At 44.0% G+C, this 21,898-nt stretch overlaps 1 protein-coding gene across 1 annotated transcript in view; it reads right to left on the bottom strand.

Moving 5' to 3' along the window:
• LOC126456553 (TGF-beta-activated kinase 1 and MAP3K7-binding protein 3) overlaps nucleotides 1–17,273 on the bottom strand; it is a 422,096-nt gene extending 404,823 nt beyond the window's left edge. Inside the window, exon 1 of the mRNA XM_050092300.1 lies at nucleotides 17,013–17,273. Coding sequence (XP_049948257.1) covers nucleotides 17,013–17,273 — 261 coding nt within the window. The remainder of the gene's footprint in view (nucleotides 1–17,012) is intronic.
• Nucleotides 17,274–21,898: the final 4,625 nt, after the last annotated feature.

Genomic DNA, 21,898 nt, shown 5'->3' with positions numbered 1-21,898 from the left:
TAGGAGTCTGTTTTGAACACTGGAAAATCGCTGAGGCAATAGCAGCACGGCTGGTGAATGTGCGGCCACGGAGAGTGTCTTTCATTGTTGGAAAAAGCCAAAAGTCACTAGGAGCCAGGTCAGGTAAGTAGGGAGCATGAGGAATCACTTCAAAGTTGTTATCACGAAGAAACTGTTGCGTAACGTTAGCTCGATGTGCGGGTGCGTTGTCTTGGTGAAACAGCACACGCGCAGCCCTTCCCGGACGTTTTTGTTGCAGTGCAGGAAGGAATCTGTTTTTCAAAACATTTTCGTAGGATGCACCTGTTACTGTAGTGCCCTTTGGAATGCAATGGGTAAGGATTACGCCCTCGCTGTCCCAGAACATGGACACCATCATTTTTTCAGCACTGGCGGCTACCCGAAATTTTTTTGGTGGCGGTGAATCTGTGTGCTTCCATTGAGCTGACTGGCGCTTTGTTTCTGGATTGAAAAATGGCATCCACGTCTCATCCATTGTCACAACCGACGCAAAGAAAGTCCCATTCATGCTGTCGTTGCGCGTCAACATTGCTTGGCAACATGCCACACGGGCAGCCATGTGGTCGTCCGTCAGCATTCGTGGCACCCACCTGGATGACACTTTTCGCATTTTCAGGTCGTCATGCAGGATTGTGTGCACAGAACCCACAGAAATGCCAACTCTGGAGGCGATCTGTTCAACAGTCATTCGGCGATCCCCCAAAACAATTCTCTCCACTTTCTCGATCATGTCGTCAGACCGGCTTGTGCGAGCCCGAGGTTGTTTTGGTTTGTTGTCACACGATGTTCTGCCTTCATTAAACTGTCGCACCCACGAACGCACTTTTGACACATCCATAACTCCATCACCACATGTCTCCTTCAACTGTCGATGAATTTCAATTGGTTTCACACCACGCAAATTCAGAAAACGAATGATTGCATGCTGTTCAAGTAAGGAAAACGTCGCCATTTTAAGTATTTAAAATAGTTCTCATCCTCGCCGCTGGCGGTAAAATTCCATCTGCCGTACGGTGCTGCCATCTCTAGGACGTATTGACAATGAACGCTGCCTCATTGTAAAACAATGCGCATGTTTCTATCTCTTTCCAGTCCGGAGAAAAAAAATCGGAGGCCTTAGAACTTGAATGCACCTCGTATTGGAACCATACCTCTGCCGAACATGTAACCATATCCTCTGCCGAACATGTAGTGGAACATCTTCCAGCGCATCAGGCAGATAGTTTGAGAGGAATGCATATCTTCGTGCAGTCAATTGGTCACTGAACATGTAGGAGTCCAAACACTTGTCGCCCAGACGTTGATACCAAATCAAACTTGATATCCACGGTCGCGGTGGACGCGTGGGTTAACCTCACAGCAATGGTGGGCATTGTGCATATTTAAGACACCCACACGAGTGAATGCTGCTTCATCCGACCATATTACGGTGTTCACGAAGTCATCGTTGGCTTCCTGTCGGAACCATTCGCAGAAATGCATCCGGTGATAGCGATCTGCAGGATGCATGTGTTGCGTGAAAGCATAATGATAGGGGTGCAGCCCGTGCTCGTGCAGCACGTTAACGACCATGCGTTGCGAGACACGCACCTGCCTTGCTACGCTACGTGTACTTCGCTGAGATTCTTGGTGTACGACCTCCAGAATAGTTGTCTCAGTAGCTGCAGTACGGCGAGTCCGTGGACGACATCTGTCACGCGATGGTGGAAGGAGAGAACCTGGCACCCGAAGGGGCAGCGCCAGACGACAAAACACATTTTTATGCGGATGGCGTCCACGAGGATATCTAGCAGCATATTCACGAGCGGCAACTCCAGCCCGGTTATCAGATGCACCAAGGACCAGAAACATATCCACATACTCATCGTTTGTGTATACCATACGTCTGCCACACTGGTTTAGAGGTTTACAATGAGAAAATTCGATACGTCTTCACACGTACACTGGAGTCTGTCACGGGCTCGTTACTCCGCTCGCAACTAGTCCCTGCCTGGTGGACAGCGCATACAGTATAAACACGCCGTCAGTCCTGAACGCTGTTCCACCTTACGCTCATTACCCCTCTGACAGATATTTTTCTGCATGATTCATCCCGACACCGTTAACTGTGAAATGTTCGGTTTCGAATTACACTGTTTCCCTAACGGTAATAGACGTGATGTTTCCACAATCCCATCGATAGAATAATAATAATAGTAATAATAATAATAATAATGCATTGAGATACGTACTAAACAACATGCGGTTACCACGCTCATTGTTGAAAGGCATAATTAGTGGGACCATGGTGGTAACACATACAGATATTAACCGAGTTTAAATATTTGCAAAGCACGTTGCTAGTCCTACTGGTTACGTAAGGCCCTAACGAAATGTAATGGACCTGAACGAGGCAAGAATAATAGCTGGTACTAATCTACGGGAGCATTGGAGGAGGGTACAAAGAAAACAGGTTTCGCATCTAGGAGATGAAGTGGTGCGAATAAATTCACGAAGGGCTACTTTCAAAGCTGTTTTTGAACCATCGACCTCCTGCATGCTAACCCAAAGCTCCATCCACTACACCTACTGTACAGCACGACTAATCTGTGCTGACAGATGGTTAAAATGGCTCTGAGCACTATGGGACTTAACATCTGTGGTCATCAGTCCCCTAGAACTTAGAACTACTTAAACCTAACTAACCTAAGGACATCACACACATCCATGCCCGAGGCAGGATTCGAACCTACGACCGTAGCAGTCACGCGATTCCGGACTGAGCGCCTAGAACCGCTAGACCACCGCGGCCGGCGTGTGCTAATCGCTGGCATGCGAGGAGTCGCGCTGCGAACCCGAGTGCGCGAATTTTGTTTCACTATATATATATATATGTGTGTGTGTGTGTGTGTGTGTGTGTGTGTTCGGGGTGTGTGTGTGTGTGTGTGTGTGTGTGTGTGTGTGTGTGTGTGTGTGTGTGTGTGCGTGAGATGGTTGGATGGATAACGTATCTGAAGGCCAAAAAATGTAAAACAAAAAACAAAACTTAATAGCTTCTCTCTCTCTCTCTCTCTCTCTCTCTCTCTCTCTCTTTCTCCCCTCCCATATGTCATATTTCAACAAGAGCGAAATTGTTAAAATCTATTTATGAACGACTATTACGAAATAAGCATCCGCACACTATTACGAAATAAGCATCCGCACGGAGGAGGGAAGGGTGGTGGTGGCGAGGGGAGAGGGGGTAAGGGCGAGAGATGGCACTTGCCCCTCCCTCCCTGGAATTTCGAATACACAGTTTTTATTCATTACATTATTATCATACAATTCTAGAACTGGTTTTGCGTGATTCCGCTAAACCGGTCTTAAAGGCCAGTTGCTTACATAGCATTACGTGTCCGATAGCCGTGACACAATACTATGGTTCTCGAAACTGAACTACTAACTTATATTTATAAAAATGGAAATTTTAGAGCGAACGCCCATGATTACAGCCCACATGATGATCAACTAGGGCATTATAAAATTTTGTAGGAGTTAATAGTCTGTGTCTCAGAACTATGTTCTTCGAGCTATACGTATAACAAATGATACATGTTAATTTCATTATCTCTCAGTATATGTCTAATTTACTGCAAATACGGCCTCCAGAGAATTTTCTTTTAACACCCGAATTTCCCACTATTAATGCAAATTTTTCCAGGCTATCGATGACTGTAGAAAGTACTAACAGGCAACACTGACCTCATAATACATATATCTGTGACAGAAATACTAAAAAGAAATCCTGAAGTCATGAGAATAATTTTTTAAATTGAAACGAGCGAAACCTCCGCAGGGTACTGCGTACGTGGGGATGCGATTTTGATACTTTGTTATGACTGCTAGTCCCCAGTAGCGCTTTATGCACTCTGGGCATGGGTGATTAACGCCGGTTTATTTAGGGATGGGGTCCGTGACATAACAGCCAGTGATAACGGCGATATTAATACTCTGCATTAAGCAGGAGCGCGAGCGTGCAAACAGTTTCCTGAGAGCTGTTCAATTTTAGTTGTTAGATCACGGCCACGCGCTAAAAATACCGCCCAAACGGTGAATCACTGTTTCGGGAGAGAACACAGAGTGCAACATTCATTAAAAGCAGCCAAGCTTTCTAGAACACGGGCGTACCCGAGGCGGCCAGCAGGGTGGTCGCGAGGCATATTTTCAAACGGGGACACGCGGAAAGAGAGAGAATAACAACCAGACCGAGCTCTCTCCAGTACACTTCACCCAGTTGCCTCCGAATCGTCTGTCAGGCATTTACTGGCCAGCATCCCGTACCTTGGATGATCGCCATCATTCCTCTTACGAAAACACAATTATACGAAGGAAATAACATAAATCTCATGCAGGGTGATTTTACACCCAAACAAGAATAAAAGTTCATGTAACCGTAGGCGCAAAAGCTCTTAGTTTCACATTGAAACTTCATATTCAACACATGTGTTATGCATTGTAATCCAAAAAGTGTCATTGACTCATAAATTCATAATAAATGTTCGAAATGATACCCTCTTGCTTCCGCATACGCACGCATTCAATGAATCATCGACTATCGCACCCTTTCAAATACTGTCAGACGGTGTCCAATGTTTTTGCAGACCCGATGATACGACAATGCAAAGCTTCTGATCTGGGTCTGGCTGCTGCATAAACCAGTTGTTGAAGATGTCACCCAGAGATAAAAAAGTACAAGAAAGGTTTGAGGTTGGGAGAACATGCAGGTAATGTAAGTGACCCTCCTCTATCCATCCATCTGTCATGGTAGATACCAGCCAGTGGACCTCGAACAACGAGACTAAAATATGCTGAAGTCCCGTCATGCACAACTCAGACGTTTCTTCTTATTTGTAGGGGAGAGCTTGGAGAGTTTTCGGCATAAAGTCCTTATAGGCAGCACCTGTAAGACGTAACCTCTTACCAGTCAGTCGCCTGCAATTACAGCCTACACAGTTATCTTAAACTTATGCTGATGTCTATGATTTAGATAGGCCCATAATGATGCTCGTAGAAATATGTTATTATGTAAACGTTGTCATCTAGTTTACAATGGTTCCGTGAGTCTTTGAATGACTGCAACATACAGCCATTAGGATAGAACGACTGAAAAGCCTTCTTTGATTGAGTGCATTGAAGTTGTTGGATATGTGAAAAGCCGTTGACGGCAAACTTTCATTAATAAATCGAAAACGAAAGATTTTTCGAACATACATGCATATGAACTTATTTCTTGTTTTGGTGTAAGGAACCAATTCCCAAAGTCTTTTGAAAGTGTTTCTGGATCACCGTGTACAGTGTGGGTGGATTTTCCACTGTCAACGTTTAACTCGCTTTCTTACATAACCATTTGGAACTACAGCAAAATATACATACAGTCGCCAGGTGCGAGAATAGGACACGCGATCTGAAGGTTCCGTAAAAGCTCAATTATGTATATAGACAATTCATCCATCCCAGGAACAGAGAATCTCGACGATTTTTGCCTATTATCGAGATAACGTTCCTGGGAATTCCAAGATTTCAAGAACGTTTTAATTTCAATTTTGAAGTCGGATGGCAAATGACAAAAAAATACTTTTTTCATGTTAGGCATAATCACAAATTAAGATTTTCCTTTACCTGTGTTGTCAAAGCTTGCTTCTTGTCACTTTTCATGACACTAAATCAACCGTAAGTAACCTAGAGGCTTTCATGAGTGAGTTAGTGAGTATCTTTTGATTGCATTGTGTTAAAATCTTAAATTATTTACACTACCGAAGGGCCGAAGACCTTAGTATGTGTCACAAATTTCAACTTCATACGTCAGCCCGATCCTCAGAACGGTCTTGAGACATACAGTGTGATCCTGTAACGGTTCCGTTTTTACCGATTGCGGTACGGAACACTAAAAAGACTATGTTGTTTTTGCTTACAAAAATATTTTAGTGATTTTGAAAGAAAGAGGAATATTGTTTAAAGTTCCACAGAGGTAATTAGAGACGGAAAACGTATTCGGATGGGAAAGGACGTCGGCCTTGTCCTTTTAAAAAGTATCCTTCCGTCATTTGCTTTAAGAAATTTAGGAAAAGCATGGAAACACTATAAATCTGGATGGCCTCTTAGAATTTGAACCGCCGTCCTTCTGAATGCGAGTTCAGTTTCTTAAGCACTGCGCCGCCTCGCTGAGTTTTACGTTATCGCCCCATAAAACGTGAAACACCTGATTAAAGGGCTAATTCTACAAACACCATTTCCACTTTTTTTCCTTATACAAACTTTTCCTTAGCTGGGGTTTCTGACACTCAAACAGAATGGTAATTTCGGCAGTTTAGGTAGTCATTATACGGGATGCGTTGCACTGACGCTAGTTATGCTGTTATCGGAATTAAGTCAATGTTTTTTCTGCACAGGTTCCAGGATTTTATTGTATGCACGCCGTAAGAAATTTACCCTGGTAATATGTTTCCATCTGTTCTCTTAGGGACAGTTTCTCGATAAACAGCAGCAGTTTATCTGTGTCATTGTCCTCGCTGGAACTGCGACTAAATGTATGCGTTCCCTCATCCATAATAATATGGTCCCATCCGACACGGTTGTGACAGTACAATCTATTTTCTGTGACACATAACAATAATTTATATAGGTTAGCATATTGTCCAACACTAGAAGGAATGTTTCCTCTTCGATTGGCACAATAAAGAGTGGTTATGATCTAACTTTATTTATTTATTTATGCATTTCTTTTACCTGGCAAGATTAGGTTCAAATGGTTCAAATGGCTCTGATCACTATGGGACTTAACATCTGTGGTCATCAGTCCCCTAGAACTTAGAACTACTTAAACCTAACTAACCTAAGGACATCACACACATCCATGCCCGAGGCAGGATTCGAACCTGCGACCGCAGCAGCCTCGCAGTTCCGGACTGCGCGCCTAGAACCGCTAGACCACCGCGGCCGGCGGCAAGATTAGGGCCTTCAGGCCCTCTCTTACACCTAACGAGGCATACTCAGATCGAACGAATTACAGTTTCTACAGAACATTAAGGACATACAAAGTGTTAAACGGTATTAATGTTAAAGAAAAAATAGAAATTATAACAGTAGTACAATGATAATTATAACAATCAAAAAATTATTATAACAATCAAGAATAATAATAATAATAATAATAATAATAATAATAATAATAATAATAATGACTATGTTTATGAAAGTAAACAAATTTTTCTTTTATGAATGTCAGTCCTATTGCTAGTTGGGAATTTTCTCGTTATGTTCTTGCAGCTTGTGAGCTATTCTCATCGAGCAGAGACATAAGACGACAGAATGGGTTGAAAGAGATATAGAAGAGGTAGATTAGGTTAGAAGAAGAGAAATAGAATGGTAAAATTCGAAGCTAAGGTGGAGAGGAGAAAGAAAGAGATGAGAGGGGCACAACAATGGTGGCTATACCGTCCCTAATATGTAGGTTTTGAGTTCCCTCTTGAATGTTGAGTGGTTCTGGATAAGACGCAGATCACAGGGGAGCGCGTTCCATAGTCGTATGGCTGAGATGGAGAATGACACGGAGAAAGATTTTGTGTTATGTAAAGGTACAGCCACGATGCTAGACGTATCCGATCTGGTATAGCGGTTGTGGAATGATGATAGGTGTTTAATGTGAGAATATAAGTATTGGGGGCTACAGTGGCTAAGAAATCGATGAAGCAAGCACATCGTGTGGAGATCGCGTGCCTTATGTGGGCGTATCCAACCTAGCTGGAAGTATGAAGGACTGATATGATCATACAACCGTATATTGCACACGTATCTAACGCAAGCATTCATCACTAGCTCGAGGCATCTCGAATTTTCACTATTTGTGCCGTGTTGAACTACATCACAGTAGTAAAGATTAGGCAAGACTAGTGTTTGGACTAATTTTTGTTTAACATGGGTTGGAAATATTATTCTAAATTTTTGAATTGCATGTAGGGAGGAGAGCGATTTCCGGCAAGCTGTGACTGTTTGTTCTTCCCAGTTTAGGTGTTCATCCAAGATTATTCCAAGGTCTTTTACTGTTTTTTGGTATGGTAGTTGGGTACCATTGAGGAGTATTTGAGGGACTGTTTCGCGAAAGTACCGGCTGATTAACTTTGGATGAGATATAAGTATGACCTGGGATTACTTGGGGCTTAGTTTCAGACCTAGATTCTGTGCCCATCGAGAAACAGAGCCAAGATCTGCGTTCATACTCGCTACTGCGTCAGCAATGTTCTTGGGGCTTGCACTTATGTACAGTTGGATGTCGTCGGCATATAGATGGTAGTTGCAGGAGTGAATCACTCAAGAAATATCATTAATGTACAGTGAGAAGAGTAATGGACCAAGGACGGAGCCTTGGGGAACTCCAGAGCGCATGTTTTTCCATGATGACTTTTCCGACCCACAAATGACTTGTTGACTTCTGTTTTTGAGGTAGCTGTCGAACCAGTGTATTGCGCTGTTTGAGGAATTCAGCTGTTTCATTTTAATTAGTAATATACCAAAGTCAACTGTATCAAAAGCCTTGCTAAAGTCAAGCAGTGTTAGGATGGTAGCTTCACGTCTGTCCATAGCATGTTTAATGCCATCACTTACTTTGATTAATGCAGATGCTGTACTATGGTGCTTTCGAAAGCCTGACTGATATTTGTCACGGATGTTATGAGTTTTGAGGTAATCCGTCAGCTGTTCATGGACGATGTATTCTAGGGCTTTAGATATTGCAGGTAGTATGCTGATCGGCCTGTAGTGACCTGGCGACTTAGGATTGTCAGTCTTGGGTATACGTTGAATTAAACTTTGCTTCCACTCAGTAGGATATGTACTACTGACAAGAGACAGGTTGAAGATGTCTGTGATAACTGGAATAATAGTGTCTACGACGTTCTTAATCATGCCAATGCTTACACCATCATTTCCTACTGCCTCGGAAGAGATTCTCGCAATTGCCTTGTGTACTGTGCCGGTAGTGACATGTTTTAGGAAAAACTTGTCTCTCGAGAGATTGATATCTTGGGGCTGGTAATTTGTCGCTGCCTGGCATTTTACAGCTGTTGAGAAGAAATCGTTTAATTCTTCTGCAGACGCTTGATAAACAGCGTCAGATCTTGAGCCCGAGTAGACGGAAAACTATTTACCGTATGGGTACCCAACTGTTCGCTGAAGGATTTACGTTGTTAGCAGTGTTAGTGTCACAACTTGCCGTTAGGCGCCGGTACTGGTACGGCGACGTAGTACTGAAACACAGGCATCAGTGAGCCACTGCAGCTGCAGACAGTAAACATGGGTGTAGACAAGGTGAGCAGGGCTTTAATAGTAAAGCTTTTTTATCAAAACAACAGCAACAGTGTTGATGTTCTTCGTGGCTATCGACAATTAAAGAAATACAGAGAGGAACCGGGGTTGAAGAATATGATTCGGAAATCAGAATTAACTGGCGATTTGGGAATTGCTCCTGGGTGAAGAAGTTATTGTTGCCACAGCTGAGAATGCTGGACGCAATGTGCGATTGTCAAACCATGTACGAGCTCACGACCACCAAACATTCCACGGTCCGCAGTTGTTTCGGGCAGCACAAGGGCAATCTCTAGTGTGGTTTCAGTTCGCCTTGGATGCAGATGGTCGTCACACTGAGCAAAGTTTGTGCTCGAACGTAAACATGGTACGCCATTAACAAATGTTACCCACTCGTGGAAATTAAAATGCGTTTCTTTCAATGGTTTATTGGTTATTTCTCTTGCGCATGTCCTTACAAATATGACCATAACGTTTCATTGTCCTACGATCACTCGTATGTTATGGGGGCTCACTCAAGTAGCAAAAGTTTAATTATAACCACCCTGTAAAACTATATGTCGAGTCTGCATTGTTGTGCTTCACAAATGATGAGTCACTGTAACTATTCTATTAGCAACTTTTGGTGGTAGAATCTTCGTTCTATACATATAGTTTAGTATTTCGCGCACGACACTCTACCCACTGGTTTCCACATACTCCACACTAAATATTTAGACAATATGCACAGAACGAAGATTAACAGTGCTTGGAACATCTTATTATTGACAACATAATGTACTTTACTACTTTTCAGCCGTAATTTACGATGGATTTTTATCTACTTGACGCCACCGGCTTTGCACTGCCCTGTGAGTTGTTTTAAATCACTTTATGGTACCTGATGGTGGTCTAGGATTGAAACCGGTTGTAATAAAGAAGTATTTGTTAGCAGTTCTTGGCAAGCGCAACTATGAAGTGTTTTAAATATTCATAGGCAGTGGGACACATCTTCACAAAATATACAAGAAGTCTAAAAGTTAATGAGGTAGCTCTTCTTAATCAACGTTTTTCTGATGGTAGGAGCAAGTATATAGATTTATAAAAGAAATCTATTTGAATCTCCCTAAGTGCACTGGATGCATCTCATTTTTTTCTTATTTTAAACTCGTCAGATATTCGTTTAGAATACTGTTTTTTCTCACCTTTTCACTATGCTATTTTTGTTTACAAACGTTTTTCGTTACAGATCCAAATTTTCTCTCTGCGAAATATCCCACTCAATATTTCACAGTCTTCAGTTTTTAATTATCTCATACACAATGTTTTTATTACATCCGTTGGCATCTGTGGCATTTTTTCCTGTTATTTGAATATATTATCGGGAAAACAGCCCAACGTGGTACTAGTAACGCATAAGCGTGCCTTTTCCGACGTCACATTAAGTTGCTTATTTGCGAAATACAGTTCTTCATTACTTCGCTTTTTGTATGCAACATTCTTTTGGTGACCGTAACTTCTTCTTCGGATCATTGTTACATATTATGGACAGCTTTCTTCGTGTCCAAGTCAAGACACATTACACACAAACGTAGGGTACTTTACGGGTGCTATTTCGCTTGTAACGGTATCGCCATTTTGTTACATGTTGTTGAAAGTCAATTATTATCCGCAAATTAGTTATAAAATTTTATTGTAATCAAATAGAAAACTTACAAGAACATCATTTTTCGACATAGTCTCTTTGCGTTTCAATGCACTTGGTCCATCGTTGTACAAGCTTCCCGATGCCCTCAGAAAAGAAGGTTCTCAGTTGAGCTGCGAGCCAGGAATGTACCGCTTCTTTCACTGCTTCGTCCGAGGCAAATCGACGGCCCCTTAATGCCTGTATGATTGGACCAAACTAGTGATAGTCAGAAGGGGGCAAGATCGGGACTATATGGAGAATGATCCATTACTTCAAATTTGAGTTTCTGGAACGTTTCTGTAGTGTGGGCAGCAGTATGCGGACGGGCACTGTCGTGCAACAACACAACACCTTTTGACAGCAATCCTCGGCGTTTCCTTCGAATTGCAGGCCGTAGCCTGGCAGTAAGCATCTCACTTTAACGTACACTGTTTATTGTTGTGCCCCTTTCCCCGTAATGTTCCCGTACTGGCCCTTATGCGTCCCAAAAAACCATAAGCATCAGTTTTGCCACGGACGGTTGGGTCTTGAACGTCTTCTTGCACGGAGAATTTTGATGTTTCCGTTCCATACTCTGCCGTTTACTCTTCGGCTCGTAATGATGGATCGATGTTTCGTCACCAGTAATGATCCTGTCTAAGAAGTTGTCCCCTTCGTTACCACAGCGATCCATTTTTTTTTTTTTTTTTTTTTTTTTTTTTTTTTTTGCAGATGTCCAAGCGCGTTTGTTTATGAAACTATGTGAGTTTTTTGGGGCCCCATCTTGCACAAACTTTATGAAACCCAAGTCTGTTGTAGATGAATTCGTATGCAGAACCGTGACTAATTTTCAGACGATGTGCCATTTCGTCAACAGTTTATCGTCTGTCCAAGAGAATCATTTCACGTGAACGCTCAATGTTTTCTTGATTTGTAGCGGTAAACGGTCGTCCGGCTCCTTCATCGTGCGTAACAGTTGTGCGACCATTTCGGATTTTTTCAATCCATTCGTAGACACTCCGTTGTGGCAAAACACTGTTCCCGTACTGTACCGAAAGTCTTCGATGAATTTCTGTCCCTGATACGCCTTCCGACCACAAAAAACAGACGGCTCACTGAACGTTGCTCTTCTTTGGTGCAAATAGACAGCAGAGCAGCCATGATTAACAGCATGGCAACGATAACGAAACTAACCTAGCAGCTTGAAAGCTGCAAAGATATAACAACGAATACACAAAGCATACGTCATCAATTTAAAGCGACAGTACTACCAAAATAAACAAAAATATAACTAAATTGCAGATAATAATTGACTTAACCTCGTACATCTTTAGTTATCTGCGTTACCATTAGCATCTTTATTTTCCAAAGTTTAGTGGTGTGTCTGTTGTGGCTCTGCTATTTCATTACTTCACTAATATCTATGTACACGGACATCTGTAACAGTTACAACAAGGAGGCTACATACAACTGAAATGTAATTTCTATCGCTTAATTATGTACATGGCGACAAACAAATGAAGAGGATTGCACCAGAGAGCATTCAGTGAAAGCGTGTTGACTGGTCTACTTGCACTGCAAGAGATCTGATTCTGCCCACAACTATCTGTTTTCGTGTTGACACACAGAGATTAGATTTCTGATGGTTTCAAATAGTGACAACCATGCTTTGACCACCATTTTATTTTTTATCACTGACGTGTTACGCTTAGTAAGAAGAATATGATCAACATAGTACTGAGGTACACTGTCCTTAGTGAGTATGATTCCGGATTACACATAATAAGGTTGTTATGACCAACAGCGTACTTAAGGACTGGCTCTGTAGTGATCAAGTTCTGAGATACGCTTAGTGGCGATGGGTTGTAGCCAACATAGAACCGAGTCTTTAGTAAGCTTGATCTGAATGTGGTTGTCAATTGACCGAAAATGGTAATCAGTAGATGATAATTTTATGTTTCATTGAGACCAAGGCTATTAAGAAAATTTAACGAAGCAATCTTATTGATTATTTATTGAAGTCAAGTTCGGCAGCTGTATCGCCTTCTATCGAATAAGACAGCTACATATGACAGCCTGTTTTCACTAATTTTTCCACTTTACGTGGTTTTTCATCATACCTAATTTGCTGGAACTGCATACACAATACGCCGCAATCTCTGAAATCGTCGTAAGTATCCTCCAAGTTATTACTACGTTTGGATGAGCATCACTTTCAGAGAGCTTCAAAATATTCAACTGGGATGTTGTTTAAATGCTCTTCATCAGCTTTTTCACATGGAACTTGGAACCATCTATTTCGCTAATTAGCTCCGCTATATCAACATCTCTTCTATATTCGGCACCGAAATCAGCTGCTCATTTTCATATAAATCGGGAGCAGGAAAACTTCTATCTAAAGGAGCCAGTGAATAACGTGTATTAACCTCCACCTTTCTTGCTTGCTTCACCCGACATCGCGCCTCGCTCTAGTCTTCTCGCGGAAGAAATCTGGAAAAACCTGAAGCCTTTGTTTAAATAGCATATTTGCTTCAGCACCTGCACGCCGACAATACAGATACTATACGATGTCCCACATAAAACCGGCACGCCTCTTGTACCGGTTAATCACCTCTAGTCGAATTGCTTGTGCAGTGGCAACACTGTCTCGAAAGTTGGCTGCTCTGCATTTTATCGGAAATTTAAGTGCAGCTGTGTGTTCGTGAGTCAGCTGTGGTGGGAAGCTCGTGTTACTGAGTTGTAACAGAAATGGGGCAGTTTGCCTCAGAATAGCGAACTGATATTGTGGAGTGTTACATAAAGACATGCCCCATCGAGGAAAATAAAGAAATGTTTCAGGCGAACTGCACTGGTAAGAAACTCCACATGACCAGCACTACTCACGATCCGTACACAAAATGGAGGGCTGTAGCATCCGTTCACAATGAACAGAGACATACGCGACCAACAGCGAGGACCCGTGAAATTACAGACATGGACATTACGAAACGTCCCCGCAAGTCGGAAGGGGAGTTATCGCAGCAGTTTGGTGTATCTCGTACATCGTGTACTACAAGATATGAAATTAAAGGCCTGTTGTGTGAGTGTGGTGCAAGAGTTGTAATTTGAGGATCAGGAAAAAAAAGAGTTCATTATAGTAACTGGCTGTTGACATCAACTGCTAACGGTTAGTTGGACCTTTTGCTTTACTTCAACTTAGCTGACGCCTGGTTTCACTTGTCAGGTTACCCAAACTCCCACCATTTGCAGATACTGGTCGCAGGACAGTCCACATATTCTGCATTAAGAATCTCTTCGCTCAGAGAAGATATGTGTGTTTGGTGAGCGTTATCTGCCCGGCATGTGCATTATTGGCCCCATATCTTTCAATTACGCCTTAAACAGTGCCAGATATCTAGAGATTTTTTACTCTTTCTATTCACCATTAGGGGATGATGAGAAGCTGCAATACAGCACTCCAACAAGATGGAACAACCGCTTACACATCCGGCTAAAGAATGGTCTATATCACCAACGTGTTCCCTGACGAGAGACATGTCCTTAGAGCCCCCCAAAGTCCATGGACTTAACGTCGTGTTATTTTTATTTATGGGGCACACTAAAAATCAAAGTGTATACTGACAATCCTCGCACAATAGACGATCTTAAACGGAACATTAGTAGAGAAATTAACATCACACCTGCGGAATTACAGCGTGCTGCTCGTGACGTCATCACACGAAGTCAGTGATGGCTGGATGCCTATGGCAACCACTTCCAACATCTACACAAATAGGTAACTACACCTTTTTTAACGTTAGTATTATCTAGTCTTTTTTAGTTTGTTTTTGTTACTTGAATCTCGGGCGTGAGGCGTACCGGTTTTATGTGGGATACCCTGTACAACACCGTGGCGAAATAACAGCACTAAGGCCACTGTTGGAGGCGAGCGAACTGAGTAAGCGGCAGTTGTCTGAGCCAAGCGCAAATTGCCACGTAAGCCATGTTAGCGACAGGCATCTGTTCGGAAGTAGTCTTTTCCTTACGATGTTAATTGGAGGCAATGACGCTGCAGAAATGTCAAATGTGACAACAACTGCATTTACAGTCGCGGGCTGAGGGAAAAGCTTTTTCTCGTATGCTGAATGAAGGGACGAGGCGTGGGCGAAATGCACTGCCTCAGCCGGTTAATTTTTAAATCTCCTTTCTTTCTCCTTTTCAAGTCAGGTTCTGTTCTTCTTTGTTACTGTCTTTGCCGGGGGCCTATCCCGCCCCCTCGGTACGGCTCTGGTCAGAGGCGTTGGTCCTGAATAAAGATACAGAGTTGGAAAAGCGCACAAAAGCTTCTCGCGGTGGCCACAACCAACTGAGCAGATGGAAGAGCAATCGGGCGGTGAGGCACGGTGCATTCTCGCTTGAAGAACTGGATCCTCCGCAGAATCTGGCGCTTATTTTCGGACTTGGGTGAAGGCCAAGCGGAAACAGAGGTCACCGGAGACGGCCGGTAAACAGATTTTTCTGAAGGAAAGAGAGGGGTTTAAGTACACACGCAGCTGGTCGCCTCATCTCCAGTGCGAATTTCCACCAGTTTTCCGCTATTCAGCATTCCACCGGCAGCAGCAAAGCTGACAGTCTAGCTCTCCCTAGAGGAGGGAGCACAGCTCGCTAAAAACCACAATTTATAGTGTCCTCTTTCTTCTGCCCACTGACGTTTACCTTTACGTTGACAAACATGTTTCGTAAGATTGTTTGAACTACACTAACATCAATGTCAAGTTTGTGTAAAAGAAGACCATCCATCATACTTTCCAATTCATCCTTCTTGGTGAATACGTGAAATAGTGAACGTATAGATAGATATACACAAGTAAACTGAAAGAACATCTAAAACTGCCTAAAAACAAAAGGTCCTGCAAAAAATCGGTTCATGTTCAATGTGATGCTATTCAACAATATCTGGTATTTAAGAAGGACAGCCGGCCGCTGGTGGCCGAGCGGTTCTAGGCGCTTCAGTCCGGAACCGCGTGACTGCTACGGTTGCAGGTTCGAATCCTGCCTCGGGCATGGATGTGTGTGATGTCCTTAGGTTAGTTAGGTTTAAGTAGTTCTAAGTTCTAGGGGACTGATGACCTGAGATGTTAAGTCCCATAGTGCTCAGAGCCATTTAAGAAGGACAATTGAATTTTCACAGTCGCTGTCAGCTCGGGAATCGTTAGTTATATGCTAAAATATTAGATTAATTGTATGGAAAGGTAAGCGACCAGTTCAAATATAAAAGCAACACCAACACTCAAGTACTTTATGTTTTTGCCAATCTAACTGCTTTTACATTCTTAAATATGTAAAGCACAATCTTGCTGAACTCGTAAAAACGTGGGGAAAGACAGCTGTATAATGTGTTGAAAGGCTTAAGTCTCTCTTACTACTTAAAAGGCCTGTTGTCGGACAGCAGTGTGTGTGAATAACATACAAGCACCAAGGGCTGATAGGCATATGCTGTGACAGAACAGTCTCTATAAAGAATAAAACACAGTGCAGGAGAAGGAAAAAGAGGACAATGAACAAAACGGAGGAGTAGACAGAGGAGAAGGGATAGATGGAGGAGGTAGAGCAGAGGAGCACGCAAAGGCAGAGGAGGAGGAAGAATCGATTATCAATGGAGAACACAAACGAGGAAAAGGACAAAAAAAGGAAGGCACGGGAGGAGGTAGATGATGTAGTGGAGAGTACAGAACCAGGACAGGACAAGGAGGAGGAGGAGGAAGAAGAAAAGGAGGAGGAAGAAAAGGGGCAAGAAGAAGAAGAAGAGGAGGGGAGGAAAAAGGAGGGGGGGAGGAGACTAAAGAAGGTGTAGGGAGAGGAGGGGTAAGGAGGAGGAGGGGGAATATGAGGAGGAGCAGGAGGAGGAGGAGGAGGAGAAGGTGGAGGGGACAAGGGAAGAGGCATATGAGAAATAAGTAGAGAAGGTGGTGTAATACAAGGAGGAAATGAGGCAGGGAAGTGAATGGCCTTCGCCAAGGACCCCAATGCTACTCGGCATGCGGCGTACCTGTCGGATGCACTGACTGACGACTCTGTCGGGCACGGCGGGGAACTTCTGCTTGAGCTCGTGAAAGAGCTGCATGATGGAGATGTTGGAGCAGTCACAGCCGGGGGCGGCGGCTGGCGGGAGGGGGGCGGGGGCGGCGGCGGGCGTCTCCATGGCGGCGCTCCATGCCGGCGTCCGCGTCACGGCGTCGCCGTCCGCTCCGCCAGCGGCGTCGGCATCGCGGCGCTCTGCCAACACACGCACGCTACGTCTCAACCACATTCCTCTCGGCTCTTCAATTAGGGACACTTCCCATACTTATACTACAAGCTCGTGCTTCTTTTGTATTTCACTATAAAGGCGATATTGCTACTATCATAACTCTCCAGGCAGCACAGTATGACTTTGATCCATAAGCTATCAAGAGAAAACTGGAGAATTTCGCAATTATTTTGTTGGTTCGGTAAATCACACAACGTCCCGATCAAGACGAAATTCAATGGTAGTTACCTGACAGTACCGAAACTGTACCTCGCATTCCCCAAGAAAGAGTTATTCGCGGTCGACTCCACTAATTACGATACCAGCAATACTTCAACGTATGACGTATTACGTATCAATCAGGAGCAACAAACAACCGACAATACAGTTTTGTGTGACCCTTCAACGATAGAGCTTTCCGAACACACGAGGCATCACATAATTTGTGATTAGTTTATTGTAAAATTATTTTATCCGCTCTCTCGTTGTTTTAAAAGAATGGACTTAGGAAGTAAAGTGCCATTATATTAAAATAGTAATCGAGGGCGTCTGAGTAAGTGCTCCACACCACAGCGAGAAACACAATTCTCAGCACCGACGTTAAAATGTTAATCTACGTTAGCGGTCTCAGAGACAATCTGAGCAGTCCTCTTAGACAGTTTGCAGGTAATGCTGTCTTACGTCTAGTAAATTCATCAAAAGGTCAAAATGATTCATAAAATGATTTCGACAAAATATCTGCATGGTGCAAAAAAATGGTAATTGGCTGCGAGTTTGAGGTCCTCCACATGAGTACTAGAAAAACTGTTCGATTGCAGTTAAACGATAACTGACACAAACTTTTAGGCAGTCGATTCTACTAAAAGGCTAAAACTATTTTGACAGAGAACTTAGAGGATGCAACAAAACTACTAGACTGCTTACACTATGCTTATCCGTACTTTTCAGGAGTACTGCTTTCCGGTATGGGATTCTTCCCAGACACGATTGACGGAACACATAGCAAAAGTTCAAAGGAGAGCAGCTGATTTTGTATTATCAAGAAATATCGAAGATAGATCTGACTATCGAACTAAGATGGCAATTATACAAAAAGGGCTCTCCTTGCTACGACAAGATATTTACATGAAATTATAATCACCAACTTTCTCCTCCGAATGCGAAAACATTTTGCTCATTTCCACCGATTGCCGCCTTCCCCCACAGATTCGCGATCCTGCCACTGTTCGCTTATTACTGTCAGGTAACTGTTGACCGACCGTATTTCAAGGTGTCATCAAAAAGTAATAAACTGGTTGTTTCGTGAAGCTCCTATTGGCCTCAAAGTCGCCCCGACGGTGGGGAATAGTGGAGGAGGGTATCAGGTTTCCAGCCGTGCCTTCCGCAGTCCGCTCCGAGCTCTGGAAGTTTCAGCATCGTTATTTGCGTAAACCCCTGTTCAATGCTTGTGCCGTCGCACAAGATGCAGTCAACTTTGGAGCAACGCTATTCAATCAAGTTTTGTTCAAAACTCAAAAATCCTCGGACTGAAACTTACAGAATGATTCAAGAGGTCTACGAGGAGATTGCCATGTCTCACTCGCAAGTTTCCAGGTGGATAAAACAATTTAACGAGGGCCGGAATAGATTACTGATGAAGCCCGCTCTGGACGGCCGTCAACAAGTTCAACGCCCGATAACGTGACCCGTGTGCAAGCGTTGCTGAATGCTGACAGACGCGTGTGTATTCAGTGACTAGCCGACGCGCTTAATATGCCATATGGGACTGTGTTCAACATCGTTCCCGATGATTTGAGCAGATGTAAAGTGTTTGCCAAATTGTTCCAAAAGTGTTGAATGACGACCAGAAGCGCAACGATTTGGTGGTAGCGACAGAACTCATGGAACATCTGGAAAGAGACCGAGGTCTGTTAGACAATGTCATCAACGGCGATGAGACATTGGTTTTCGGGTACAACCTAGAAACGAAGCGCCAAAGTTCAGAGTGGCAAACTCCCACGTCTCCCAGATTCAAGAAAGCAAGAATGAGCAAACAGAAAATGGAAACAATGCTCGTCGCTTTCTTCAATCCGTTCCGAGTTCGTATCGCAAGGGACAACAGTGAACGCAGCCTCCTACCACGGAGTATTAAATAAACTAGCAGATCGCGTCACCTGCATACGGCATATGCCCACTTCAATGTGCACACTGCACCAGGACAATGCGCCATGCAACACCGCTCAATTGATTCGGGAATTGCCGGCCGAAGTGGCCGTGCGGTTAAAGGCGCTGCAGTCTGGAATCGCAAGACCGCTACGGTCGCAGGTTCGAATCCTGCCTCGGGCATGGATGTTTGTGATGTCATTAGGTTAGTTAGGTTTACCAAGTTCTAAGTTCTAGGGGACTAATGACCTCAGCAGTTGATTCCCATAGTGCTCAGAGCCATTCGGGAATTCCTGTACTGTCCCGACTTGGCACCGTGAGACTTCTTCCTGTTTCCACACATCACAACTAAGATGAAGGGACGCAGTTTTGATACCACTGAGGATATCCAAAAGGTGACGACACGTGTTCTAAAGCAAATTCCAGTCACTGCCTTCCAGGCAGCGTACCAGGCATGGGAGAATCGCTGGAAGAGGTGTATCGCTGCTCAAGGCAAGGCTGCACTTTGAAGAATTTTAATAGACTGTACCATTTAGTTCAATAAATTGTGTTGTACAGACACAACTACATTACTTTTTGATTACAGGTTGTAGGTCGCCCGCAAATTCGTATCACCAAAATTGAAAGAAGGAGTACGATGGCTCCATTCTTATTCACTCAAATTTACATATTATTTTAGTGAAATAGTTTTTATGTGCCTGTGATATACGCTGATGAAACAAAACATCAAGACCACCTAAATAGCAGCATGTTGGTCCACATGAGCATGTCTACGTGACAGGGATTCGCAAAGTTCTTCGTAGGTTCCCGGAGGTACCTAGCACCACATGGCCATGCATGGTCACGCAGTTCCCGTAAAGTGGAGGCTGGTGGTTTATGGCTGCGCAGATGGTGCACAATGGCGCTCAAATTGTGTCCATCGGTTTAATATTAGACGAATTTGGTGACCAAGACATCAACGTTAGTTAATTACTGTGACTGTCAAACTCCTGTAGTACAATTCTGGCCTTATGAGGCAGACAGGTATCGCGCTGGAAGTTGCCGTCGCCGTCGGGGAATATATAACGCATGTAGGGCTGCAGGTAGCCTGCAATAAAGTTTATGCTGTCCACAGTTCTTATGTTGCCTTTGATTACTACCTTATGTCCCGTGGAGGCCTAGGTGGGTGTTTTTGCATAACATGATACTGTCCCCACTGCCCTGCAACCGCAAGGCAGTGCATGTTTGGAGCAGCCGATGTCCAAGTCGGCACTCAGCCGTGGCAGCGTGCGGACGGCCCTGTGCGCCGGCCAGTGCTCCGCTGCAGGCTTTGTTTACTTCCGCGTCGTAGCTTTAAGGCTTGTGTCCGTCCACCGTGAACAACATGTCGAGCGCTTACCGCCGTGTGACCCTTAAAGTTTGCTTCCCAGCTGAACATGCGCGACCTCGTGCACATGAAGTTGAAACGTTCATACGTGAAGAAGTTCATTTAGATCCTAACCACGTTATCGGAATCCATTTTTCGATCATGAGTAGTGTCGTTTATATTAAAATGACAAACACCGAGGTGTGTGAAGATGTTATTCGCCGCCATGCCAATGGACTTAAGTTCAAATACTCTGATGGTCACGTCGGAGCTGTAACACTTGAATTCGCAGAGTACGGTCAACGCACGATTCGGGTGTTTGAACTTCCTTTTGAAGTGCCGAAGAACGTCTCTGCGTTACAACCATACGGTAACGTCATCGGTTACGTAGAGGAAAAATGGCAAACCTTCACGACCTACTATGTCCTTAATGGTGTGCGTCAGGTCAAAATTGAACTGAAAAAAACATATACCATCGTACCTGACAATTGGCGGGGTGCGAGCCATTGTCATGTACGACGGCCAACCCCGAACATGTGCGGGTTGTGGACAAGAAGGCCACGTCAGATCCGCCTGCATGTGACGCCGCCTGATCCAGACGCCGGTAGGCCAGGAAGCGTCCCCAGCGGTGATCACTCAGATCCCTGTCACATATGCCAAGGTTGCCAAGGAAGGTAGCACCTCAACACAGGGTCTTCCGGCTCCGTTGACGTCGTCTGATCAGGTAGATGCAACCGCTACTGAGATTCCTTCTGAGGTGCCACAGACGCCAGATCCTGACCTGCCGAATCTTCGCAGCACTGTGACTGAAAATGCTACGTTGATTCGGGAGTGGTACCTACTTCTGCTTTCCTTCAGGCTGGTTCAGAGTCAGACGAAAGCCACCCGCAATCAGACTTTGAACGACATGTTCGAAAACAAGGGTCGACACAAAAGAGAAAGAAACGTAGCCGTACACCCCCTGATGAATCCATTCTACGGATGGATACCAGGGAGGCAGACCCGAAGATGGACGACAAACCGCTCTTTGATGACCAAAAGTCTGATGCGAACGACCCGCCACAGGCGACCACTGGCCACGAACACCCCTCTTTACTGGCACCGTCGCCCCCACAGGTCGACGTTGAAGAGAGCCTATCCGCTGAGCCGAAAACTACGT

This window comes from Schistocerca serialis, chromosome 2, assembly GCF_023864345.2.
Source record: "Schistocerca serialis cubense isolate TAMUIC-IGC-003099 chromosome 2, iqSchSeri2.2, whole genome shotgun sequence".
Taxonomy (NCBI): Eukaryota; Metazoa; Arthropoda; class Insecta; order Orthoptera; family Acrididae; genus Schistocerca; species Schistocerca serialis.
This window is presented reverse-complemented; position numbering and strand designations above follow the sequence as displayed.